General features: G+C 39.0%; 1 protein-coding gene across 5 annotated transcripts in view; it reads right to left on the reverse strand.

The window, feature by feature from the left end:
- Nucleotides 1–26,759, reverse strand: part of ELAVL2 (ELAV like neuron-specific RNA binding protein 2) — a 131,393-nt gene that overhangs the window by 34,545 nt on the left and 70,089 nt on the right. For all 5 annotated transcript variants that reach the window (XM_012646347.1, XM_012646356.1, XM_012646363.1 and 2 more), the window contains one exon: nt 3,766–3,869. In XM_012646347.1, the coding sequence (XP_012501801.1) occupies nt 3,766–3,869 (104 nt within the window). The remainder of the gene's footprint in view (nt 1–3,765; nt 3,870–26,759) is intronic.

The raw sequence follows: 26,759 nt of genomic DNA on the forward strand, positions 1-26,759 counted from the left end.
TTGAGACTTTAACCTATAAATGCTACTACTTAAAATAAATACCATTCTAACATGAGGTGAGTATATAAAGTTTTTCTAATTTCTAAGCCACACACAGTGAAGACTGTTTGAACCACTCTGAACTCCAAATGCTTGAGAAAAAAAAAAATGTGATTGATATTCTGGTTAACAGAATTAACCACAAGAGGATTATCAAGGTAAAAGCTAGAAGACAAACTGAACTTTGCACACAAAAAAACATATGTACAAAGAACCCACCAATGGTACATTTTGATGGTTTCTAAGTGCTAGGCCTTGGACTTGCTGTCACAAATTACCTGGCAAGCTTTACCAAAAAACAGGTTCCTGAATCTCACCTGTGAACATTAATCTAGTAGATCTGAAATGGGTCCTAGAATCTGTATTTTTAACTTCTCTTGTGATTAAGATGCAACCAAGTTTGGGAACAACTGCTTTAGGATCTCACAGTGCCTCAGGGACTTCACTCACTGCAGAAATACTGAATATTTGTCACTTATTTGACACGCTATCTATTGCACAAAACCCTACTAGGCTAATGCTATTAGGAAGCCCCAGGAGAAATGCAAAATAAACCACGGTTCACACCACTTGATTCACTGTTTCAATATCCCAACGACCAGGAATTTTACCAAAAACATACCAAATGCTAGGTGGCTTGGAAGACAAAACAGAAACCTAAACTCAAGGAGAATACAGACACTTGTGTACTTGCATATAAAGTATATACTATACTAAAATCCTGTACCTTTTTAAGGCAAAGCACAGTGTCATGGCAAGAGTTTTGATTTAAGTTATCAGAAGGTAAGAATTTGAGTCATACCTCTGTCTTCGACTGCCAGGTCTTGGCTAAACTGTATGACCACGAAGGTCTCTACTCTGATTGGGGGCAGAGAGCAGTGCTTAATCCTAAATTACATATAAGTCCCTTTGATCCCCAAACTTCCGTGATTCTTCATGGGTAAAGAATACAGACTTCAAAGAAAGGGAAGCCCAACACAAGTTGGAAGAACTAACCTGGCAAGGCAGCTGCTGAAAGGACTTCAGATGGGCTCCAAAAGATGACATGGCCACAAGTAAACTAAAAATGAGTGGCAAAGGGACACCAGGAAGTGAGAACTCCAAGAGCATATGCACAGAGGCTGGGAATTAGATCAGCTTGCAAGTGAAGAGCCAGTCTGACTACAGGGGAGAAGAGCAATAGCACTGGCGTCACTCCTCCAAAGCTCAGCCAGATGATATGGTAAAACAGCAGAGAAACACGATAGAATTCTGAGTGAGAAGTAACATGAGGAAAGTGGTGCTTTGTAAGATTAGCCTGACAGCCATCATGAGGATGGACTGGAGGAGGGAAAAAAGAGACTAATTTGTGGAACAGTGTCCCAGAAAATAGAAAGGCTTAAATACAGCTTCCAAAAGGTATTTAAAACTGTGAATACTAGAAAAATCAGGCCCAAGATATTATGTAAGAGCACAAAACCTGTCTAATTGAAAATAAGTAAACACAGAAAGAACAAACAGGCAAAAGTGGTGCTATATACTTTTGGAAAAGGGTCTGCTTTGCCTCTCAGAGAATCTGGGCCAAATTGAGGATACCAGCTGTTATCTGATATTTTTGCAGGAACCAAATGGGGGCGGGGAAAGAAGTAGCCTGCTGCTTACCCATCACCCTCACCCGCATTTCAGAAAATCAGAAGAGAAGTAGCAGATGTCACAGCACAAAAGCCACAAGGCATTACTGTCCTTTCTTCCATGTATTCAGCCCAAGCAGCTGGGCCCTGAAGCAAGAAGGCTGGATGATGGACAGTGAGGAAGCAGCTGTCACCAATGGCCTCCTCAAAGGCCATGTGCATTTCTCCTATGGTGCTTTCTTTCCCCTGCACTTCTGCCTTTTTCTGGATCTTAGTGCAGTCAGGGTGTATAGCAAAAGAACTGACCCACTAGAACGAAGTAAGAGTAGGTTATTTCTGGAACAGAGAAAAGGATATTTCCTGGGGTGAGCCATCCCAAACTACCTATTCCATTTCTCTCAACCACAACTCAGGACCTCAGCACTAAGACAAAAAATAGCAGCAATCCTGGAAATCAATATAAGCTGGGGAAGAGAAAGCCTGCAAAACTCCGCAGTAGCATAGAACACACCAAACAGTCTGAAGGTAACTGGATATTGGATATCTGTTTTTTAAGAGCACTTAATTATTACCTAATAGTACTGGTAAAAGATTAATCTCTAACACAAAAAGCATACAGAGAAGTATGAAAATTAGAAAAAGCAGTCCAGTTGAAAAAATGTCAAAACAAACTTTAGTCTGTATTAGAAATCTAATTTTTTCCCTCAATTTTTGATAACATAGTAACTAGTTCATTTTCTGATTGAAGGGTGAATCTTTCATAGGACATTTTCTTGATCAAGAAACATCTAGTATTCTTGGACATCTCATGTCCAAGTGTATTTGGGAGTTACCACACACAGTTTCCTTAGATAAGACAGAGCTGGTAGGCACCTTTCGTTTAGGCCAATAAATATAAAGAATGATATGTCAAAACTACCCAGGATTAATGAATTACCTTAACTGACAATTCTAAAAGAAGCAACTTTAAAGCACAAGGTGACACTGCATTTCCAGATACCTGAAAAAAATGAGCAGAAATCTTCTAGACAAGTCTAAGGAAGACAGATGCCACAGTCAGCCTTGACTAACTTCCCCTTACCACTTCAGGCTATAGTCTGAGCTGGCTTCTTAAATCAAGGGTGGAAAATAGGTTCCAACTTGAGTCAATTGATAGAGGTTGTCTGGAACATTATTTTGAAAAATATTTGGGAGCCACATTTAGACTCAGGGAGAAGGAGTGCCACGACTGACCGGCAATGTCTGCACTGGGCAGGAGCAAGTAAACTGATGGTACAGGTACTAAGAATTTGCTACAGGCAACATCCCTTGTATTTTCTAAAGGAAAAGAAATCTATGCTGTGAATTGGATTAGCTTCTTATCCAGAGAGAATCTATGTAAGAATTTCAAAAATTCACAAAAGCAGAAAAGTATCCACAAGATTTACCGTATGTCTTGAAAAGAAAAATATAACAGGAAAAATAACCTGACGTTCTTCTCTCATCAGTCTCCTCAAAGTAAGCTGAATCTGTTAGAACAGAGTCGAAGCACCAAATCCAGCCTGCCACCTTTTTTTGTATGATTCATAAGCTAAAAATGGTTTTTACATTTTTTAATTGGGAAAAAATAAAAAGAATATTTTGTAGCACATGAACATTACATGAAATTCAAGTTTCAGTACCCATAAATAAAGTTTTATTGGCTCAGAGCCACATCCATTCGTTTATGTAGTGGCTATGGCTGCTTTCATGCTAGAAAAGCAGAGTTGAGAAGTTGTGACAGACTGTATTGGCTCTGAGAAGTCTACCATATTTACAACCTGGCCCTTTATAGAAGAACAAGTCTAAAGTTATGGGGCAACTAATTTTCTATAAGGAAAGGAGATTTAATTCAGTGAGCTTCGTAAAGTAGTTATCTAAGAAAGTTGCCGCTCTACCCCTTCGTTAATACATGAGCGATCACTTACAGTACTCATGAATAAACACTGTCCCTCATCACACAACGACACCAAAAAATTCCACTACACCTCCCAGAGAAGTGTTTATACAGGCCCAAAATGAAGAAAGGAAAGAGCTTTAAACCTTAATTTTTTAAACTTCTGTTCTACAAGCAGATATAACAAATGTTTAAACATACTTTTATTGTTTTGGTTTGAAGTCTCAATCCATTCAGAGTGTTGATAGCTTTCTCTGCATCCTTGGGGTCAATGTAGTTCACAAAGCCATATCCCAAGCTCTGCCCTAATGAAAAGGAAGGGGGAAAAGGCATATATTAGTTATTCACCACTAACGGAGATCAACTTTCATTTTGGCATATGGTCTTATCATTAACACCAGCATATTTTCTCAATAGTAAAAAGAACTCTTCATTAATTCTTCTAGAAATATACATGTAGTCTTTTTTTGTCTCCTGTCTACTACATTTGCAAGTTTAAACATCAGTTAGAACTCAGCAAGCAATGCTGTTTAAAAAAAAAAAACCACACACATCTCCAAAGTGTTCCATCATACATGCCTTGCCTGAGCCAGAGTGTGCCAGCAGCAAGACAACACTCAGCTTCAGAAACTGTGGGTACAAATCTCAGCTGAGCTATCCAGAGGGTTTAACGGGCAAGAACTTTTCAGCTTCCATTTCCTTAGCCATAAAATGGGAAGACGGCAAACATCAACCGAGAATCTGTCGGTGCTCTGTAAATTGTATCCTGACACATTTACAGCCTTTACCAAGTACAATTATTTTAGAATCTAAAACGGTGACAAACCATGTATTTATGCATGTATATACAGACACACACATTTATTTAAGAGGACAGTTTCTTCAAATAAATTCAAACGTTCTAAAGGGGGGTTTATGATCTAGATAAGAAATACAGGAAAATAGGAACACAAAGATTTACAGTGATGACATCCAAGCCCACGAGAACATGTGGGAAAGGAAGAAAAAGAGCATAAACAGAAATCACAAAATAATAAAAATGTTTGGAGTAAGAGTTGCTTCAAAGTAAGTCTCTGTAGCTGCTGCTTTCTCCCCATCATCAGAGCCCTCTCACCCGTGGCTCAGTGATGCAACTCTCAGAAAATGGGAAGTATCAAGCACTTGGAATCAGTGGAATGCCCACGTAAGCAAAGTCAATCCCAAAGGATTCAGTTTTTCAACTAAGGAAAAGTTTCTCTGTTTGAAAAGGTGAGAAACATATAGGTGACCAAAATGGGCTTAAGAAAATTTAGTCAACTAAAAGTCAAAACAAACTGATGATTTCCTGGAAGATGCCCAATAAAGATCCAAATGCTTTTATTAAATACCATTGTTGCATCGATTTCAGAGGCAAGTGAAGGATTTGTTCTCAATGGGGCACCTTAGGTCCAAGTGGCTATGAATATGGGTATTCAGGACAGTTGCTCTCGTTTTCTTAGTGTCGTTCCTTATTAGTACACAAACTTAGAGAGAAGGCTAAAGACAGTACCCAATAGGAAAACCTGTAATTTTATTATGGGGATCACAATCAGAATTTGGAATAGTCATTGTTAACAGATGCCCTCTTACCAAAATTTACTTCTTCCTAGGAGTAAATTTCCTAGGAGTAATTCTCCCCTTCCTAGGAGGGGAGAACTCAAAACTAATTGAGCTCATTTTGTTTCCCTCACACTACAATTCACAGGTCTTATTTTACTCACAGTTCTATTAAAAAAAAAAAAAAAAAGTCTACATGTGAAACTACTGTATCTTCAAGCATCCAGCTTCATTAATTCAGCAAACATTTATCCTGTGTCTACTGAATGCACTGTGCCCTCTTACGAAAATATGTTGCATTTCTGTTGTCACTGAGCAGGATTCAAATTGGCTGAACATAAAATCTGCTCAAGGAAACAGCTTCTGACGGAAAGAATATGGGCTTTGGAGACAGAAACATGACTTTCAAACCTGCTCTGACATTTACCAGCTATGTGACTTTGAAGAAGCTACTTAACCTCTGAATAGCAGCCTCTTTATCTCTAAAATGAGGATAACAATTCCTACCCAACTAGGTGGCCGAGACAACAATGATAATGCTCATTAATAAAGAAAGTGGACGGTCCTAGTCAAAAGATAATGTGAGGTAAAATAGCATGTCTACTACATGTTGTTATGCGTATTCATTTAAAGTTAGATCAGGAAGATGCTGCAAATATAATGGAAAAAGAAAAGGGCAAACCGAACATCATATTGTGCAGTTTTGTCACACTGCTGACGTATGACAAAATAAATCAAATTATCAATTGTATCAGCATAGCGTCCAACTCTTTCTACTGGCGCTATCCTCCCACCTGCATTTTAGCAGCTTCTAACCACAGCACATTCTCAACCTTAGCTGCACACTGGAATCATCCAGAAAACTTTAGAAGACGAAAAATCCCACTCCCAAAGAGTCTATTTTTTTTTTCTTTCACGTTCTCAAGTTTATTTGAGCAGCCCCGGGGAGGCCCCGCACCTAGAAGAAGGTATTGGGCCTCTTGGTGGTGAAGCGCGGCTTGTGCTGACGACGCAGGACCCGATGGGGCAGCGGGAACTTGATCTTGGTTGGAGTCGTGGAACTGCTTGACCGCCGGCCGCCGGCACTTGCTGGCCGCGATCTCCTCCACCTTCATGATCTGGATCGAGTGGGCCCGGGCGCGGTGCCGGGCGCCCATGTCCCGGTCTGCGCAAAGCGGGAGGGGGCAGGGAGACCGAGTTTGCTGGCAAATCTATGCTGCACCTGCCCAGTGACCTGGCTTGTCCGGTCAAATACAGCAACTGCGTGGGGGCACCAGCGTGGGGCTGACTGGGGGACTAGGTGGCCACGGGCTCTGGTCCCAGCAGGCACTAGCCACGAGGAATGAAGGACCTCCAAATTCACTTTGAGGCGCACAGCCACAGCTCCCCAAAGGCGATGAGATCCACCTGCTGTTTGCACCTCTGTTTAAACCAGTGCTACAAAAACAGTGATTCTTGGGTTTAGGTGCAAGTTTTTTTTTTTGTTTTTTTTTTTAATTTTAGAAACAGGTCTTCTCCCTATGTTGCCTGAGCTAGACTGCTGGAGTTGAAACTCCTAGGCTCAAGCGATCCTCTCACCTCAACCTCTGATATTGGTCTGTTATGAAGCACTGGTACCAGCTTTTTAAAATCTTGGTGACTCTAACATACAACCAGTAGGTTAAGAAATCACTATTTCAATGGCAGCAATCCTGGACTACAACAGGGCTTCTGGGAACCCTGTACCGGGCCAAGTGCTGATGGTCTGGGCATGTGAACTGACTCTGCAGGGAAGATGGCCTTTTTACAGTTGCATTGTTAAGATATATAGATGTCTTTTTTCTAAAATCTTCAAGTTATCCATCACTTCAAACAGTTTATTGGCCACCTGAGGTCAGACTCAGGCACAGCAGTGCTCACTGAGGTTGATCACTGGGTACAGTGAAAAGCCTGCCCTGCCTAGCTCCTGCTTAGCTGTCTCCCATGCTGGCCTCCGAACTATATTCCTAGCATGTTGTAGACACTCAACATGCTACATGAATGAATAAAAAGCTTAATGATGTTATTTATTTACTCAAAGGTATTATCAACATCACCATCACCGGGCCCATCTGTTGAATGGGTCTTTGACCTGACTCCCTCGAGCAATCAGGGCTAGCTATGATAATGAGTCAAATTTCTACTACCTGTAAATTGATTATATAATCAGACAATATGTATCCCCAAATGACCTCTCCTCCTTGCAAAACATTTCCAATCTGCCTAATGGCATTATTAGGAAGAGTGCCATCAATCAATTAGAATGTGTTTGAGGTAAGCAAAACTGTATTATTATCCTCAGTAAAATATATGAAAGGGGGTATCTGCTACTAAAAGGCTGAATTCCTAAACCAGCCATTGTATTAAGAGATGTATTAAAATGTTGGCATTGTAACACAAGGGAGTTAGGAACTTCACAGATTTTCATTGTAAAATGAGTTAAGTCAGCAAATATTTATTGGATGCTTAAGATATATATTAATAAAAGTATCACAGATGATACCAAGATAGGCAAGAATCCCCCTTCTCACCTTTCATCTACATGGTATTTTACTGTTTAATTGTAGCTTCACAGTGATCATGTTCAGTATTCAGATTCTTCTCCTACAAGGTAGAAATGATAACTGAAGCTTGGCAAGGTCAATCAGCTTCTACAAATCAAAAAGGCAGGTAGGAAGCAGTGAAGTCAGGCCTTGAACCCAGGACTCTCAAATGCTGTGCTCCTCTCTACTCAATCCACGACTAGTTTATACCTGAGCCCAGACCACTGTCAATACGCCTGAAGTATAACGTAACCAGGCATTTTCAGACCGAGTTTTACCACAAAAAAATTGCTTCTTGGTTGCCACTATCTCAAATTTCTGTACTTTTTGTACAAATATCAATTTTACTATACATGAATTTCTATGCTGTTATTCCTATGACAACATAAATTGCACCTTATTTATATAGTGCATATTTCTGGTTATTATAAATGAGTGCAGATTTTTAAAAAATAAAAGCAGTTGTGAGTCAAACATTAAGAAAAAATACCTAGCCTGGATCCACTTTTCCCACTCCTGTATTCATCAGTTACTAACAGTCATGAGCCACCAGGGAAGACTTGGAAACCAAGCATCATTTATCCATATCATCCAAATCTATTTTTCAAGTCACTCTCAATTTAGAATGCGCATATTGATAATCCCAAAACCAAGAATCACTTCTTTAAAAATTTTATAAAGCTCTGCATTTAAATTCCAAGTATAACCATTATGGAAACCAACACGATTAAAACAGAATTCTGACTAAAGTGACAAAGGTAAAGCTCTTCAAAAAAAAAAAAGTCTTTAAGATAAACAAATTCTATCTTTAGAAGCCAAAAAATGCCCCCCTGGTAACTGAACATCAAGAACAGGGTAAACATCACTTGTCCCCAGCTATCCTCACAGGCTACCTGTGGTCATATACTCTTAAGAATTTTGAAAACCATTAATCCAAGTCTTGGTCTTCACATCCAAGACAGGGCTTCTACATCTTCACTACAGAAGCAGCTATCTGAAGAGTCATACAACCTATGACCTTCCCACAGGTACTGAAAACTCCAGGTCAATGCCGCACTTCAGCACACATATTCTGTGCTACACCGATGTATGTGAATGCCTTTTGTTTTGCACTCTCCTTTTTAAATCTAACATATATGCCACAGAAAAGGATCCCTTCTTCACAAGATATACAAAAATCACTTATGCTACTGACACAAGGAGAACAGTTATAAACAGGCTGCTCAGAACCATGGTCAAGTGATCTATATAGCACGGAGCCGACACACTCCACAGGCCTCTGAATGGGACCAAAGACCATCGAGAGCTGCTCCAGGGTCAGAGCAGGGAGAGGAAATTGGAAGAGAACCCGTTTAGTGGCAAAGTGCTACTGTGGGAAACACGGTAAATGCCAATTTATCCCAAACTGTGCGTAATTCAAAGCATCAGCCATTCCCTTGCCACCTACATTGCTTTTAATAGCCTACTTTAATTAAAATTTTAATTGCATATTTTAATTAAAAATACACAATCTTCTGGACCTGTTTCATTCAAAGGTCATTTTATTTAGTCTTTTCTATTCCCAATTACTACCAAGGCTCAGAAAACCAAATCGCCCCCTCAGGTTTAAAGGTAAAGGTAACAGACCGCCATAATTCTTGATTATAAACCTGGTACATTAATCTAATTTTATTCAACCAATGTTAAATGAGACCCTTTCTCAACATAAAGTTGGGAAAATAAAATTTTATACTGAAAAACAAACAAGAGTCATCGTACATAGTTCTCAACTACATTAAACATTCCTCGATTATGGAAAGCCTACTTTTTGCTAGGCCCTGAGGATACCAAAGAGAGAAAAAGGTCTTCCTTATAAAGCTTACATTCTGACAGGAGGAGACAGACAAATTCTACAGCATATTAGAAGAAAACAGAGCCAAGGAGGAAAAAAAGCAAGGGATGAGAGTGGGGAGTGGACGGCAAGGCTTCTGTTTAAATAGAGCAGTCAGAGCTGGCCTCATCCTGAAGGTAACATTTGAATCAAGGCTTGAATGAAGGAGCTCAGAGTCCAACAGCGAAGATGTATATGTAGACTTATTCCAGCTCAAGTTCTACCACACAGGCATCACGTTCTGCCAGTTCTATCAGCTAAATCTGCCCCTCTTCCTCCGCATTCGGTTCTCTCTTACTCTGACTCTCAGTATTGCTACACTGTCCTCCTCAGACACCCCTTCCCCATACACCTGTGAACTCCAAAACCAGCCACCATCCACTATCGTGCTGTCCAGGTGATCTCCTGAAGACAAATGTGACCATGCTCTGGTTTTCAAGGTTACCATCGGCATCTTGCTTACTTCCACTTTAGCTCAGCTTCCACTACGCCTACATACGCACCCAAAAACGTACATCCAGTTCCCTGTGCCTGAATCACACCTCTCCAACTAGCCAACTCCCACTCATCCTTTGAGACTTTCTCTGGGACCATTTCCTGTCACAACTCGCCCCATCACCAATGCACACTGTTCAATGCTCCTCCCTAGTCCTCCCACGGCCTATTATACCTTTATCTTACTACGCATGGGATTGAGTCCATTTGGATGTCCCCACTAACCAGATTTCTGAGCAAGGGCAAGCCAAACCTGGTTCCTGACAAAGACTAGCACGGATTATTAACTAAATGTTCCGTGAATAAATGAATGAATGAGCAATGAACAAATGAAGGAAGTGTAGCATCTGCCTTCCAGGAGCTTATTATGGTTTAGGAGAGAGCTGCCCTTATAAACATGCTCCCCCATATTCCTACATCGTACCAGATGGATTACTGAACATGTAGAGACACGATGCTCAAATGTTACCATATTCAGTCTTCATAAGGGAGTCACATGAGTTATATTTTTTTTAGATAGTTCATGTAAAAATTTTCGTAAGAAAAATTTCCACAAATACCATTAAAATGAAATCTCAATTTTAAAAAATGTCATCTAGAGTAATTTGATAGATTTACATAAATCTGTTTCACAAATCTGTAAGTATGAATTATGGGATGTCAGCATATAATTTTGTTGAAAGTACTTTTTCACTAATATAATTAAGTCTGCCGAGACTATTCATGTGCAAGTCAAATAAAATGCAGAGTGAATTCTGTAAAAACCTGGTAGTTGAATCAACAATAAAAGGTGACTACACTGATTGACGTGTATCTATTATTTCATTTAGAGCTGTAGTAATGTTTTATGAAATAAGAGAATAAAAGCAGCATGAATCTTTTTTAAATCCCACAGTTAGCAGAAACAGGTCACTATGGTTCTCTCTCTTAAGCAAGACTCTTGTAACCTGAGACTTAATAATGCAATATTTTTTAAAAAATAGAAAAGATTTGCTGTCTTCAAGCATAGCTCCTGTGTAAAACTGCATACCTTAACAATCAAAAAAAGTGCAAATAATTTGATTTGGGAAAATGAGTTTTTATTACAAGGGAACAAAGTTTTTTGTTTTTAAAGACCCCATTCCCTCATTGTAACATCATTCTCTCCTCCTCCCCCAAACACATAATAAGGTTGCAAATGTGCTGTATTTCTTCAGATGGACTTTCTGTTCTTGGGCACTCCTTATGTGTGTCTGTTCAGACAGGCTGTGCACTGCAACTCTGGCACCAAAGCAACATGAACCAGACTTTACAAAGGAGCTTTCTTAATATCTCAGAACTGATATACAGCAAACCCATTCCGGGACTGCACAGCAGGGAGAAGGTTGGAGATAATCTTAGAGGGATGCAATCCTCTCTAGTCACATTTTCCTCCAAATTTTAATTCCTGACTTAGCCTGAGTCTCCTCAAATGCAGCATGCCAGATGCTGCAGGTCCTTTCATTTAAACACTCAACTAACTCGGGTCAAATTAAACAGGTCCTCCTTGCTGCCCTCTAATGAGTAAGATCAAATTGTGAGGTGGAGGACTGGTGAGATGGTACTACTACAGCCCAAGGCAGCCTCCCTGAAAGCTTGGAGCATTTTTACCAGCTTCCCAAAGGACATTACCAGGGATTATCACAAAGATAGAGAATTCAACCTAAACACTCACATAATACAGAAAACAGATGGCTCACTCGACTCATCTTCCACCCAAATGCTAATAAAGCTGGCCTGAGACTGAAAGGCCCCAATGCTTCTAAATGATTTTCAGGACTTCACAAATACATGGAGATAATACAGAAGAGTTTAAATTGTAACTTTTCTGCTGAAATCAAAGTCGTAAATGGTGGTCATTTGGTAAATATTACCCAAGCAGCCTAATTCTAGAGGGAGCACTTAATGTCCTCCACACTAGGGCATTTTCAAGTTAATTTTAATGGTCATATCTGTCCCCTGATTATGCAACTGGTAGAGCTCTATTTTCCTATAGTCCCCGTCTCAGTAATTATGAGTCTGCTGGCAATGCAGCATGACCCCTGCTTAAATTGGCAAAACTGTGGGTTCTTAAATACATCACATTTTCAGACAACATTAAGAACTCCCACACAATTTAGTCTTAGGCTACTGAGAACAGAAACAGCATATTAAATCCTCTAAATTCTCATCAAATACTACACCAGGTACTAAGATGCCTTGCATCCAAGACCAGGAAGATACGGAAAAATTATCTTTATCTGAAGTGGGAAAACAAACTAATTCCTCTAGTATATACATCTTAGGACAAGACTTATAACTTGGAGCAGGTTCTCTAACTTGAAAGAAAGTGAGACAGTGTAGCACCACAATGAAAACAAAAGCCAGTTTTCATTACTTACTAATATACCTATTATCTAAAATAAAGTTCAGCAGTTCTACCTTCAAACACTGCAGATGCCACCAGGATGACAGCAAATGCCAAAAAAAAGTCAGGTAGCCAGAAAGTCAGACTTGACGGTTCAAAAAAATTTAGGACATCAACAACTATGAGCTAACACACAATCTGCTTTCACTTAAAGGTCTGGGTCTGCTGCAGTAGGCTCGTATCTTTGTTAATTTTAAGTAACTGCATACAGATCCTCTCCCTGCCCCATAGGGTCTCATGACTTATGTTATCTGCTTTATCTTGTGCTCACTTAAAAGGCAATGAAGTTGTTCAAGTAAATATCATTCGGGATGAGGGCAAAAGGAATTATATTCCTCAAAATAGTATTGTGGTAAAGAGGGAAACCAGTTAACAACTGCGGTAGTAAAAAGGGCATCTGCTGTTGCTTGTGCTACCAGCTGGTGTCAATCTCTGCACACACTCTTGCTTACTTACGCACACATGCGAGCACGCACACACAAAGAAACCAGTAAGCAGTCCATCAAGAAGGAGAACAGTTTCTTAATGTGTTTTTCTCTAAAAGATCATTTTTATCTGGATATTGCAAGAAAAAAAAATTAAAGGCCCAAGCACTATAATTAGCTCGGTGCCCTTTTTGAAATTATGTCAAAGAGTCTCGCAAACCACTATGGAGAGCTGCCCATGGGAAATATTAGACTACACAAATCCCATGAGATCCATATGATAAAAAAAATTGTTAGAGATAAGTTTTCTTATTGAACACTTTTGAAAAAAATCTTTCTCACCCAAAAGTTACAGGTTCACCAGTCCAAACCTTCCAGTTAGAAAAGGTAAGGTTTTGTGGGGTATAGTCCTTTCCCCCACTGCCCCATAAATGCTTATATCTACCTGCTTGGAAGCAAACAGTACCGCTGCCTAACTAAACTATCAAGCAACTTACGATCCTTAAATTACATACATCATATTTAATTCTCACAATAAAGTTCCATGTAGACACAACTATACTCATTTTACAGATACAACTGGACATTCAGAGAGTCTAATTAACTTGCTCAAAGGCACACAGCTAGCTTGAAAATGGCAGTTGGGTTTCAAAGCCAGGAAATGACCTTCCCAAACTCAGTCTTTCCCGTGTACACGTCATTGCCTTTGGCCAAATGTGGAGATTACTCTGAGGCAGAATCCTGTGCGTCCACAGTTTACAACTTTCCAACCAGAATATTTATAATATCCAACTATACCTACAATTTTTTTCTTGTTCTTTATCCTGAAATCAATTGACTGGAACCTCACAGTTCTTTCTTAATCCAAGAGACTACGCATTTAAAAAAAAAAAAAGAAAAAACTTGAAAGAAAAGGAAGGGCATTCTGCAGATGCACAAACCACTTAAGTCCTCAAAACAAATCCATCATTACAAAACAGATAGATGAGAGATATCTGCATTATAAAAAGATTCATTTAAAATGGGCCTTGATTTACATACTCCTTTTCTAGAAACTCAGAAAGCAATTCTTATGGCTAAAGCCAAACATGTTTGCTACTGCCAAAACTGTCTCCCACACAAGACACTTCTCTCCTCAGCAGATTGCATTAAAATGCTTTCATAAGCATAGTATAGTTTCATAGCTGTAGAAAAGGAGGTGGGATCAATACCACATGGTCTCTGCCCTCTAAGATGCCCCAAAATTTCAAGCCCCACAGTAAACAAGGGAGATGCAGGCACCTAAGGAATATGAAACACATAAGGTTATTCACTGGGGCTTCATGTTTAACCAGGACCAACACGAAAAAGAGAAATCTTTAGTGTGTCAAAACAGAGGAGATGAAATTCAGGCGCTTCTTGGCAGAGAAATTAAGGAAACAGGCACATGGAGAAGAGCGAATTTGTGGATAAGTACAAAGGAGATGGTCAGGCCAAAGGCACGCTAAGAAATAAAGTGGTCTTGGTAGAGGTAAGGAAGCCCACTTTCCACCCTGAGAGCAGGAGAGAAAGTTTATAGCTGTCAAACTGCAGGATGCACCCAGCAGTGAGGTGCAATGAGGAAGGAGATAGATACAAGAGAGACCTGGGGACAGTAACCTTGTTGGCCTGGAACAATCATTGAGGAGATCTGCATCAAGAAGAACTTAAAAAAAAAACAAACAAACAAACACCAAAGATTAGAGGACAAAAACCCATAGCTTCTTTCACAGGTCCCTACAAACTGCCCTGATCTTAAAGGGCTAACCTCTCATCTCAATAAACCCCAGCCCAGATCTTCTATTCCAAGGCACACAAAACTTTTTGCTCCTGAGCCTCTGTCAACTTGGCTTAGAATGAGCATGACCAATTAACACAAGCCCCCTTCTCCCAAAAGTGAACTTTTAGGTCGGGTACCCTATCCTTCAGCAGGCTTTCCAGAGTAAGGACCAGGATTGAAAACTAAGGTAACCCTTCAAACCACAGGAGGATCTACTTCCTTGGCATGATGACTTTTTACCTTCATAAGAGTAACAAGAGGGCAAGGAACCTTTTGAGCCATAGGTTAATACCCAGCAGCCTTGCAAATATTCTTTCACTATGTATCTAACAGGTATGGATAACCCCAATCACCAAAAAGCCAAACCTAAGATTACTGCCCAGGGAAGACTTATGATTTAAGACCTCCTTTATATAACTATAAAAATGTATACCTGAATCCTTTTGTTAAGCTATTATGAATGAACAGAAAGTGTTAATAAAATAACTACCATAAATGGAAACCACCACTAATGTTAACAAACCACATTCTGTGCGGCAATAGCAAGCTTACACGTGCCTTCTGAAGGCACAGAAATACCTAAGTCCTTCACATATAATAGGTGACACCAAGCTGAAAAAGAGAGAGAGGGAAGAAGACTGGGTCATTAAGAAGGGATGGGTAGCATCACATGATCAGAAAAAAGTTTCAATAAAGTAAAAACATATTGATTTCACCACATCTGTATTTTTCATGAAGTGTCTGCTATCAAGTGATATGTACAAGGCTTCCACCTGGAAACTGTCCACTTTAGTTCATTTTATTTCAAAAAGAAAGAGCAGAATTAAATCAGTGATATTTTTAGCAAAGACAAAGGAAGTAAATTTGCAAAGGACATCCATTGTCCCCAATTGACACAAAGATTAGATATAAATAACGTGATTTTTCTTCTCTTCGTACAGGACATTTTGCTTAGTTTATACTTAATGAAGAAAAGCAGTTACATTTTCAAGAAGGTATGAGGAGCCTGGCGCCTTGCCTCACACCTGTAATATTAGCATTTTGGGAGGCCGAGGTGGGAGGACTGCTTGAGGCCAGGAGTTCAAGACTGGCCTGAGTAAGAATGAGACCCTGTCTCTACAAAAAATAGAAAAATTAGCTGGGCGTGGTGGCATACAACTATAGTCTCAGCTACACAGGAGGCTGAGGCATGAGGATCGCTCAAGTCCAGAGGTTTGAGGTTGCTGTGTGCTATGATGCACTGCACTCTAGCCAGGGTGACAGAGCAAGAGTCTGTCAGGGGGTATGAGCAACATTTTTTTTTCCTTCCCCTAAATTTAAGAACAGTCACACAAAAGCACTGATTTTGATACTTAGGAGAAATCCGCAAACAGACGAGTGGTGTTTGGGCAAGTCAGGGTATAAACGCAGAGTATAACTTATTTAAGTACTGCAGACACGGCTTCAAAGACCTCAAGAAAGCTCTCCCTGAAGCAGTAAAGGGGAAAGAATCCCAATGGAACACAATCCACAGAGGAAGCAAAGCTGTGCATGGTTAAAGTTGTAAAGGCTATGGGTCATCTGGGAATCACGGCTACAAATTAAGTCAGAGAGGTATCCTGACAGAAATAAATATCCAATTTGTTTTTGCTAAGGGACAGCTTGTTACAGCAAACCACTCTGAGACCGCAGGGCAAGCTGCCCACCAATTAACAGATGGCTTCTAAAGAGAAATACAAAATGGTGCAGCTCCTACAATTGCTACATTCATATCACACAGAAGCATTTCTTCTCAAATCACTTCATTTAAAAGTTGAAAAGATTAGCTATTGTAATTATCCAAATTTAAAATTCACAGACACGTTCATGAAGAAGCAAATGCTTCAAAGATTTTTGCCTAGACAATCACTCATTAGGACACAAAAGTAATGTGGCACCATCCACATCCACATTATAGTAAAAACCCATCGCTCCGAACTAGAGAAGCACAGAGGCTTGTCTTTTACCACCGACTGAAAGGTATGTTAAAAATGAAATATTTAAATCATATGCTCAGCACCTTAACACACCTGACCATTGCTAATTCTGGATACATATTTCCCACGAAATCAGGAAGAGCCTAAACACAAAAATAATCTTTTTAACTTATTACCATATTATCATCTTAAGTAGCCATGAGTCTATAGCAGGGTGGAGGAAGGTAAAAAGGATCTGATTCAAAAACACCTCAATTTCAATTCATCTTAAAACTTTACTTATGATGCTCTCTCTTTCATCTGCTGTTACTGAAGTTACTAGATTTACTTATTCACATATCTGAGGCTTGGGGAAGGCGCTGTGTTGTTATGGCACCAGATTAAACATTATGAAGGACCATCTGATGTGGGAAGTAACTTCTATACACAGAGCTTCTCAGCTATTTGGGCCACATTACATGGCTACTTTGCAAACACATTTCAAGATTAGGGCAAAGACAAGTGGATCAGAAGAATCCATCTTGTTACCACAAGGCATTCCCTAAAGAAAAAGGGGCCTTTTCTTTTTAAGGCCTCCTGCTAACTAACTGGCCTTATGACCTTGAGACCTAGATCTGTTCAAGGATTACCTTACCTGTGGGAAAAACGGGGCTAACAGTGCTTTCTAATGCTCACTACTTGAATTCCACCGTGCTTAACTTTGTCAAGTAAGTCACAGATAAATTCACACCTCACCTATGTGTTATAATCAGTCTTCTTAAATAGCTTCCTATGGTGTAGAATGCTACACAAAACATTAGGTATTCAATTACGAGTACACCCACCACTCAAAGGAATGAAGATTTCACTAAATACTAGGTCTTTCAGCTCATTCCAATATGCAGTAGCCTTTAGTGTCAAGGAGTTTGCCTATTGTGTTGCTGACTTCTTCCTTGCTATTTGCAATGAAGAAAGGGACCAAAGAGTTATATATTATAAACTAATTTCCTTTATTTCGGGAAAAACTTGAAATATCTTATGTATGTTGCCAGATCACTTACTAGTCAAGCCTATTTGACTAAGGACAATCATTGTCCCTCATCCCAAACAGAATACAACCTATGAGTCTAGTTCCCCTAACTGACACCAACATGATTAAGGTCTTCTATTTACACTTAGATTACTAAACTTATTTTCCTCAAGCAAGAATATTTTCCAGCAAGAAAACAGATATGCATTGAAATGAATCTTAACACAAAAGCCTACTATACTGTTTTTGGGTTCTTTAACCTCGCCCCACCAAAAAAACAATTACATCTAATACTAACACTAAAGGACATAGAACTTTCAGTGTTTAAAAAGCTCTCATATCCACAGTTGTGACTTGTGTATTTATAAAAACTCCAGATACCTCAGATTAGTTAAGTTAATCACATAAAGTGATTGCTTCTAAGCAGTATTGTTTTAAAGAAAAGGAGAGGGACTTATTTTTCTTAAGCCTCCAGAATATGAAAGATTATGTTAAACATATTTAAAAGATTCAATTAAATGTTCTATGCTACTTATCCATCTTAATGTTACTCCCTCCACTTTTACAACATGGAAATTAAAGCCAGAATTTCTTCTCTTTCTTAGCAGTTCTTGAGACTTTGGGCCGAATTTCCAGAAACAAAAACCTAAAGGTTAATCACAGCGTAACTATCTCAGTTATCAAACTTTATCAAATGATTGTCCTTAGTCAAATTTTAAATCTTATCACTAAGACCTAATCACTTCCCAGTCTTGATTGCTGCCCCCAAACCCTTGATCCCATTAATCCCTCCAAAACTAACTTGTTCCCTCATTTGCATTTTCCATCATTTTCATTTAGGATTTTTTTTTTTCAGTGAAGCAAAATTTCTAAAGAAATATACAAATCAAATGACCAGGAGCTACAGATTTTTATAATCCCCAAAAGAAGTTTGTCTTCTGAATGTACTATCTATAGCCTAATTAACGTCTCATGCAAATATTTCCCTTATCATCTTCTAAAACCTGGTGATTTCCTAACCAGGTTATCTCCCTGCCCCACCTACCACCATGTTTTCACTTACAGCTACCTGAACAGATATCCCATTCTGATCCTTTAAGCTTATACAAATATCTTAACAGGTTGTGGAGTAAAACAAAATGGACTGGATTTTTTTTTTTTTTTTTTAACAATTACACTTACGATTCTATATCAGTGACTTGTTAGGAATAAACATACAATAAATAAAGATAAAACTAGACTTTAATCTCTTCAAAGAGAACTGTATACCATCCAAAAAATCGATAATGACGATGTATAGCACTGACCCCATGGGACACACAAATCTGAAGCCTCTAAGCATACCTATGCTCCCACATGGCTGGATATCAAAGTTAATTAAATGACCACTAAATAGGCAGGAGGGATAAATAAAGGTCATTCACAGGCAAGTCTTTTTCCACAAAATACATGGCTCTCATCACAGCTACTAAAAGGAACCAAAGTCACGAAACATGACTGACCTCTGAAGATTAAAAGCTAGAGATGAAACACCCAGAAGGACCTGCTGCGTGATCACAGAGAACGCTACTGCTGCCTGTCATTCTCAGCCATTCTTTAGGTTACTATTATTCACACCTGACCAGCAAAGTAGTGACCAGGAAACATAACCAAAAGAGAGGGGAAGTCACAAGAGGTGACTTGACAGGGAATATCAGTATCTTCATCGCACCTATTCCTATCTTTGCATAATTATATCAAAATTTTGGTTTCCCCCAACAATATGAAGCAAATATAAGTCTACTGTTTGAAAGATACCGACAAGTGATTTTATTTATAAATTACAATATATACATGCCTCTCAAAACAGGCACAAACTCCTTTACCAATGGCCCTGGCAAGTTCAAAACAGGGGTTTGTAAGCAATTACAGAAGTTATCCTCTTATAGGTCAAAGTGAGATCAACAAAAATTAATGAGCTTACTTTTGGGTATGCTGAAAAGTAAACATTGATAGAGAAATATGAATTACATAAAAATTTTTTCACTGGAGTTCTAAATTCTAAGTATTACAAATTGACTCTAGGTAACTAGCAGAAAGGAATTTATTGGAAGAGGCATAGAGGATTTACCAGAATGAAGAGGGGCTGGGAACCAGGATCCAGGAAGTTCAGAAAAAGGAAGTAAACCACCACCTCAGAACATACCGGTGAGTCGCCATCACCATCTCATCCTCCCATCACCTCCTTAAGAGCATAGGTCCTGGAAGACAATGCCTAATTAACTTTACTTGGGTCCCTTACTGGCACTTTGCCTATACTAAGGCAGGGACAGGGAGGACCTGCCCCACTGGCTTCTGGAATTAGCCTGCCCCCTGCTATATACTAGGAAAGGGAATTCCCCAATATGGAAGGGTCCTAATGAAAGCAAAAAGTGAGAAAATTTTCTCTTGGATCACAAAGGTCTGTAGAAATCTTTCCATATAAACGGGGGGAAAAAGCCTCTCATTTCTGTTCAAATAAATGATTAAGCAAATATTAACCATCAAATGGAGTAATCGACAAATCATTAGAGGACCAGACCATACTACTTCTACATCCTAGCTCAAAAAGCAAAACAAGCACCAGTTTAGAACATTGTGCATCCCCCTCCATAGTCTGACCAACTCCCTCCACCACCACCTCACCCTAGCCATGAGGTGCCAACACAGGAAGTTACGTTAGCAGAGTACAGTATTCCCCGCTTATCCTTGAGGATTATGTTCCAGGACCCCCAGGTGATGCCTGAAACCGTGGGTGGTACCAAACCCTACACATACTATTTTTCGGTCTGTTAACCAAGATGGCTCCTAAGCGACTAACAGCATCTACAGCATGGATATGCTGGACAAAGGTATGATTCTCACCCTGGATGGGAAGGCAAGGATTTCATCACACTACTCAGAAGGGTGCACAATTTAAAACTTATGAATTATTTCTGGAATTTCCCATTTGATATTTTCGGACCATGGTTGACCAAGATCCATCACGAAAGCAAAACCTCAGATATGGGGGAACTACTATATTTCAGGCTCTCTCCAACACAGTCACCACCTGAAATCAAGAACCCAACACTGGCTGATATTCTCCACCACAACCAAAAATCTTAAGACAAAGGCTGCCAAACAACTGGTTAAGTTTGGGTCATGTTCTCTACTAATACCACACAAGACCTCATAGCTCCAGAGGTAGAAGACCTTCCTCATCCTATAAAGAGGCTTTTGGAAGCTCCTTCACAAATATAGGGGCAAAGTAGGCAGTGGAGAAAAGAAAAATCCATGTGAAGCTTGAATAAAAACCTTAGCCATGAATAGTGTTACCCTTTTTCATTATTTTAAACTCGTAGAACCCAGGGGGAGGCTTTCTGTGAAGACTCAACACATGGAATCGCTTTTCAGTTGTCAATAGCCAACATTTGAAAATAAATACAGTCACTAAGTGTGGAATGATGTTCCTGCAGCCAGCAGGCATTTGGCTGATGCTAACAGAGAAGGAAGGAAGCCAAGATATAAGACCTAAAATTTAAAAGGAAGACTGCTCTACTCAGTAACACAATCTGAAATAATGCAAAGGCAGAAATAGGCCACAGACCACCTGCCTCTAAATTCAACATACATCAGCATCTGTCTCCCAGGGTTCCTTCAGGAAGATACTTAAGTTTTCTTTAACTACAATAATTGTTCCAGGGGTCTAAAAAAAAAAAAAATGAAAACAAAACAAAAGAAATGGCTCTGCTTTGTGGGTTTGGTGGGTTGGCTGGTTGATCACTATTTTGGTGGGGGTTTTCTTCAAGGGGTGGATGGAAGGAGTGCTAGGGAAAAAGGAGAAACAACAGAAAAACTAAAACTGCAGAAGGGAATTTCTGCTTTTCCCTCTTTGACTCTTTCCACTGAGGAATGGCTTTCTGTCAAGATTTTCATCAGGTGCTCAGCAGAGGAAGGGGTGATGTGAGGTAGAGAGAAGGAAGTCCGGGGATGCTCTTCACTGTGACCTGTGTCCCAAGACACAGATGTTCATCCCTGGATCCTCTGGGAGAAGAGGAAGTAGTAAAGTGTGAAGGCAGAAGACACCACTGTGGAACAAAAGTACTTGGGGTTTTCTTTCTGAATCTACTGCACACACCACTGCCTCTTCCTCCAGAGGGGCTGCCATTAGATGCTCAGTGATAGAGACTGGAGCCAACTTTAAAAATAAAACAAGCCTGATCCAGGCTGGACAACTGCAAAGGGGCAAGATGGAGTCCCTACAAGTAGTCAGCAATCTGATAAACTATTGCACAAATTCGGTATTTTAATTGGGTATTCCTTTTTACAGGGAAAGTGGTAAGAAGTAAGTTTGGCGATAAAGCAGCCATTTATTTCAGGGGGAGGGATTGGTCCCTAAAGCCATATGGAGACGAAGGAAAATAAAATATATGGAAGATTCTACAGCCCTAGGGGAAAAATAACTAGTATCTCTGAAATAATTAATTTCTAAATACTTTGTTTTATCAAATGTTGTATGATTTTACTTATATGAGTTACTTAGAACAGGCAAATTCAGAGACAAAGTATAATGGTTACCAATGGCTGGGGGCAGGAACTTTACACCCATTAAACTTTAATGGGTGCAAAGTTTCTATTTGAGAGGATGAAAAGGTTCTGGAAATAAATAATGGTGACGGTTGCACAACACTGTGAATGTGCTTAATGTCACTGAATGGTACACTTAAAATGGTTCAATCTCTAAGTTTTATGTTATATTTTTCCACAATAAAGTATTTTTAAAATTTGGTATGAATCAGTGTGATGTTAGGTGTGTACCAGCAGTATAAGCTTTAATTCTAGGCATAGTTATCTAACATGCTATCATTAATGCACGGTCCAGGACTGGTTAACTGGCATAATATTATACAAGTAAGGGCCAAAATCCAAAAGTGACTATAAAGCCTACCTACTATTCATATCTAAATCAACAACCAATTCTCTGCTAATTTGCATAAGGAATATCAAAACAGGTTTTGGGTCTATAGCTATTCATGTGTTAATTAGTATAATGAGTGTTAGAAATGGAGTCTTATTGGTAAAATTAAAGACATTCAAGATATATAGATGAGCGAAATTAGTTTAGTGACACCACGGACCCTTGTACAAACAGGATGTAAGAATCTAAAGTGGCTTAATCCAAGGCGGTTCTACCCTTACGGATAGAACCTCCAAATATTAAATGGTCCAGTCTTTGTTTAAAGGGATTCCTTTTTGCATGATGCAAAGCAAGGGCACAGAATCCCATCTTTGGTATGTTGTCAGCCTCAAGTGAACATTTCATGTAAAGTGTATTCAAATCATCTAAAAAAGAATTGAGACTTTACCATGCTTTCAGAACAGTGTGATCAGTCACTTTAGGCCTGCTAGCTAGATGTCCATATGTGTGACAAGATCTGGTCTGAGACCTGCTTACATTATAACCTGTAGAGTATCCAAGCCTCATTCATTCTTTGGTGCCTACTGTCAACTACCCAAAGTTACTTCATGGCTGTATACACTAAACTAACAGGTCCATTTACAGTATCGCACCCCTCAAAAAAAAAAGGAGGGGAAGAACTCTTTTAAAAAAAGTCTGTTTTCCAGCTCTAGAAGCCAGAAAAGAATATTAGACACACTGATGCTTATGTCCAAATATATTGTTTTCTACAAACATTCAGAAAACTGAAATCTCAGATAGAGTAAGGAAGCTAACTAACCCCAGAAAATTCCACGTTCTGCCTTTAAATAACACATCAGGTCCACTTTTGACTACTCTAGAACTGCAAATATAACTGAATTTTATCATGCCTTCTTGCAAAGGTTCCTGATTTTCAGCACTTATAAAATAAATGTATTGATATAAAACACAACAAATCAGTATCACCAATTCTGTATTTTAAGCCTACTGTAACATGAATAAAGGGACTTACCTCTGGAAAAAAGGCCCAGAAATACTGAGAATATAAGAGTCTAAAAACAAACCTCGTTTAGTATCTTAAGACTTAAAGATATTAGATCTCAAAATCATTCTGCTTGAGAAGGTAATACGCTGTCTGCACTATACATGGCAAAATCACTTGGCGCTGTGTTTAATAGCTAACCTAGTACTCAGGTTCATAAAAGAAAAAAGGCACAGAATTTTAGAGAAAAGACTTGAGAAATCATTTAGGAGAGCTCCTTTATTTTATATATGAAGAGATGTCTATTGATTTGATACATCATAACCTATTTAGATGTATTTGAAAGTAGACTAAGAGCAAACCACAATCCACTTCAGTGATCTGAAAAAAGCTCTCATGGACTAGTGCCAGGGTAAGGAAGGAGGATACAGAAGACAGTACCTTGGAGGCCACTGTGTTAATGACCAGTGACTCCTTAAGACTAGATTTAAAGCATCAAAATGTGAGGAAATAAAGCTGTTCCCTCAGGCTCCAGTGACCTTGAAAATAAGCAGTGATCCTGGTTTGACTGATTACACGCAGCTATGCCTTCCTTAAGCCTTACTCTAAAAGGAAGATTTCACTGTCTCAGGATCAAGTCCAAAGGTCAAACAGGTTGTGAAGAGTCAAGGGCATCACCGCATCTACTCTACAAGGTAATAAATAATCAAGTCTATCATCCTTCACCAAGAAATGCAAATTTTAATTGAGCTGGAAGCAGGGGGGGGAGGTGGATACAGGACTTGTAAGCCATATACACTCTCCCTTCAAAATCAAAGCATTATGTACAAAACAGAGTTCCAACAAAAAGTACAATGATGAGAAAAGAACTCATTAAGAGCTAAAAATAAATTCTAATTCACAATATGCATAAGGATTTAACAAAAAAGGGAAAACAAGATGTAAAATTGCATCTGCTAAGTTAACCATGCCCTCATGGAAATCACCCTCCCCACACATACAAACTGAAATCTGTAAAATCTGTGATGACTGAATGAAGCGATGCTTTAACTGTTTTCAATGAATATTTCAACAGAGAAGAAAACAAAAGGATAGCAATTTTTCTAAGTCCTCTGATCTGCTAACACTGCAGGAATACTAGGCTTCTTAACAGCCAAAAACACAGGTCTCTGTATTTCTCTACTTGAACATCTCATCTGATGAAGTGAGAATATTTAGTAATAGTATTTGCAATTTATATTAAAGGGATGTTCATCTTAAGGAAGGAGATGTCAATAAAAGTAAAAAATAAACCACAGTTAGTTTTTATCTAAGCAATACTTCATGGCTCAATTTAACAACTTGCTGACCTTCCAGGCCAATAATAGTCCATTGGGGAAGCTCAGCTGAGAGTACCTTCATATTTTAAGTCAGGCTAATTCATTCTGAATAACATTCACACAATACCACATAGAGCAGTAACTCCATACTCCAGTGCTCTAGTTCATAAAGGCTGGTGTAATATCATTAATCATCTTTCTGGGTTCCCAATTCCTTCCTGTTCCTACTTTGTTCCACCCCTCGAAAACCAATTATATTGGTCAAACCACCTAGAAAGCAAAGGATAGAAAACGAGCTTTGTATTCTTCCCGCATCTTAAGAAACTGTAAGAATTCTAGGACAATACATCTACTTGAAGATATTTGTCAAAAACCGGTTTACCGCCCCCCCCCCAAAAAAAATCTGCAACTGTTATGCAACTGAATAATATTAACTGGTAAGAAGAGGATAGGAAAGACAGAGAGAGCCTCTGCATGCTAGGTACTTTATGGAAAACTGAAGATCAGAGTCAAATAGCTCGTGTAAGGCCACAACACAAGTTAAGTGGCTGGGCTGGGATTTGAACCCAAATGTAACAATATTCTTTCTAGGCTAAAACCTCTAAAACTAGTTTTCATTAGGCCACCCCCTAGCAGAGGGAGAGGCAATAGGCATTTTGTTTTCAATATTAATCTGAAGGACTTGATCCCAAATTAAGTAAATAAAAACTGGAGTGCATATATAGGGGGGTGGGGTAAATCCTATTACCACCACATTCGAGTCCATTTCATATATAAGGGACTCTTATAAACACAACTTAGAGACTTCCATCTTGCTTTTTTCCTTGAAGAAGGTACAAGGTAGGACATGGGAATCTTTGTCTAATTTAGAACAATAGAGAATGACCACCGCTGTATTAGCTAAAGATGATGTATGGTATAAGAGATTACTGAGTAGTTACATCCCCCCAAAATAGTTTTAACTAAAGACCTGTTTTTCACAATAGTTAGAAGAGCTGCCAATGCTGCTCTGTGGCTTAAAGCCCTTCAAAAACATTTGATTACATTTGCCACCATCAATAAAAAGGGGCATCCACTGGTGTCAAAATAGTGACATTCCAAAACTTTAAAGAACAAAAACAAATACCTGAAGGAGTAAAACATGCTAATTAAGCCACTGTATAGACCTGACAAATCAAATGACACTCACGAGTAAAATGCCAGAAAATATCTGTTAAAGTTGACCTTTTTAGTTGGAAAGCCATGCTCTGAGGGTTTCTACAGCTCTCAAAATTCCGTAGTAGCAGTGTACTCAGCTGAAAGTCAATTAACTCAGAACAAGCTCAAAAGAAGTTGGCAAATTCTGAAGCACAGCTTCAACGATCAACTATTCTGTTCAGGAATATTTAAAAGGAAATGTTCCAGCAGGTACAAAATAAAAATCCTTTCCTCTGTTCGGAATTTAGACAGAAAGTTTAAAGAACAGGCTGGTGCTAAAGTAATGTAATTGATAAGGTAGTGAAATACAGGGTGTCCCAAAACTCGTCATACATAGGGAAAATGGGAAATTGTAGCAAAATATACATTTACAAAATTTTCCTTTGTATGGAGACTTTTGAGACACCCTGTAGAATAAAAACTGTCAAAAATAGGTTGATTTTGTACTATATCATGAAAATGGGGGTAGGAAGAAATAAGTCATTTTCATACCTGAGAAGAAATAGGATTTTAACATTCTACAGATTATAAACGGAAGAACCAAGAGGTCCTGTATTGGAATTGTTCTTTATCTTCTCTCATTGTAGTTTACCATCTTCTTTCTAATCTACACTTTCCATCATTACTATGACAGCCACTTAATAA

Source organism: Propithecus coquereli, unplaced genomic scaffold (assembly GCF_000956105.1).
Source record: "Propithecus coquereli isolate 6110/MARCELLA unplaced genomic scaffold, Pcoq_1.0 Scaffold106, whole genome shotgun sequence".
Classification (NCBI taxonomy): Eukaryota; Metazoa; Chordata; class Mammalia; order Primates; family Indriidae; genus Propithecus; species Propithecus coquereli.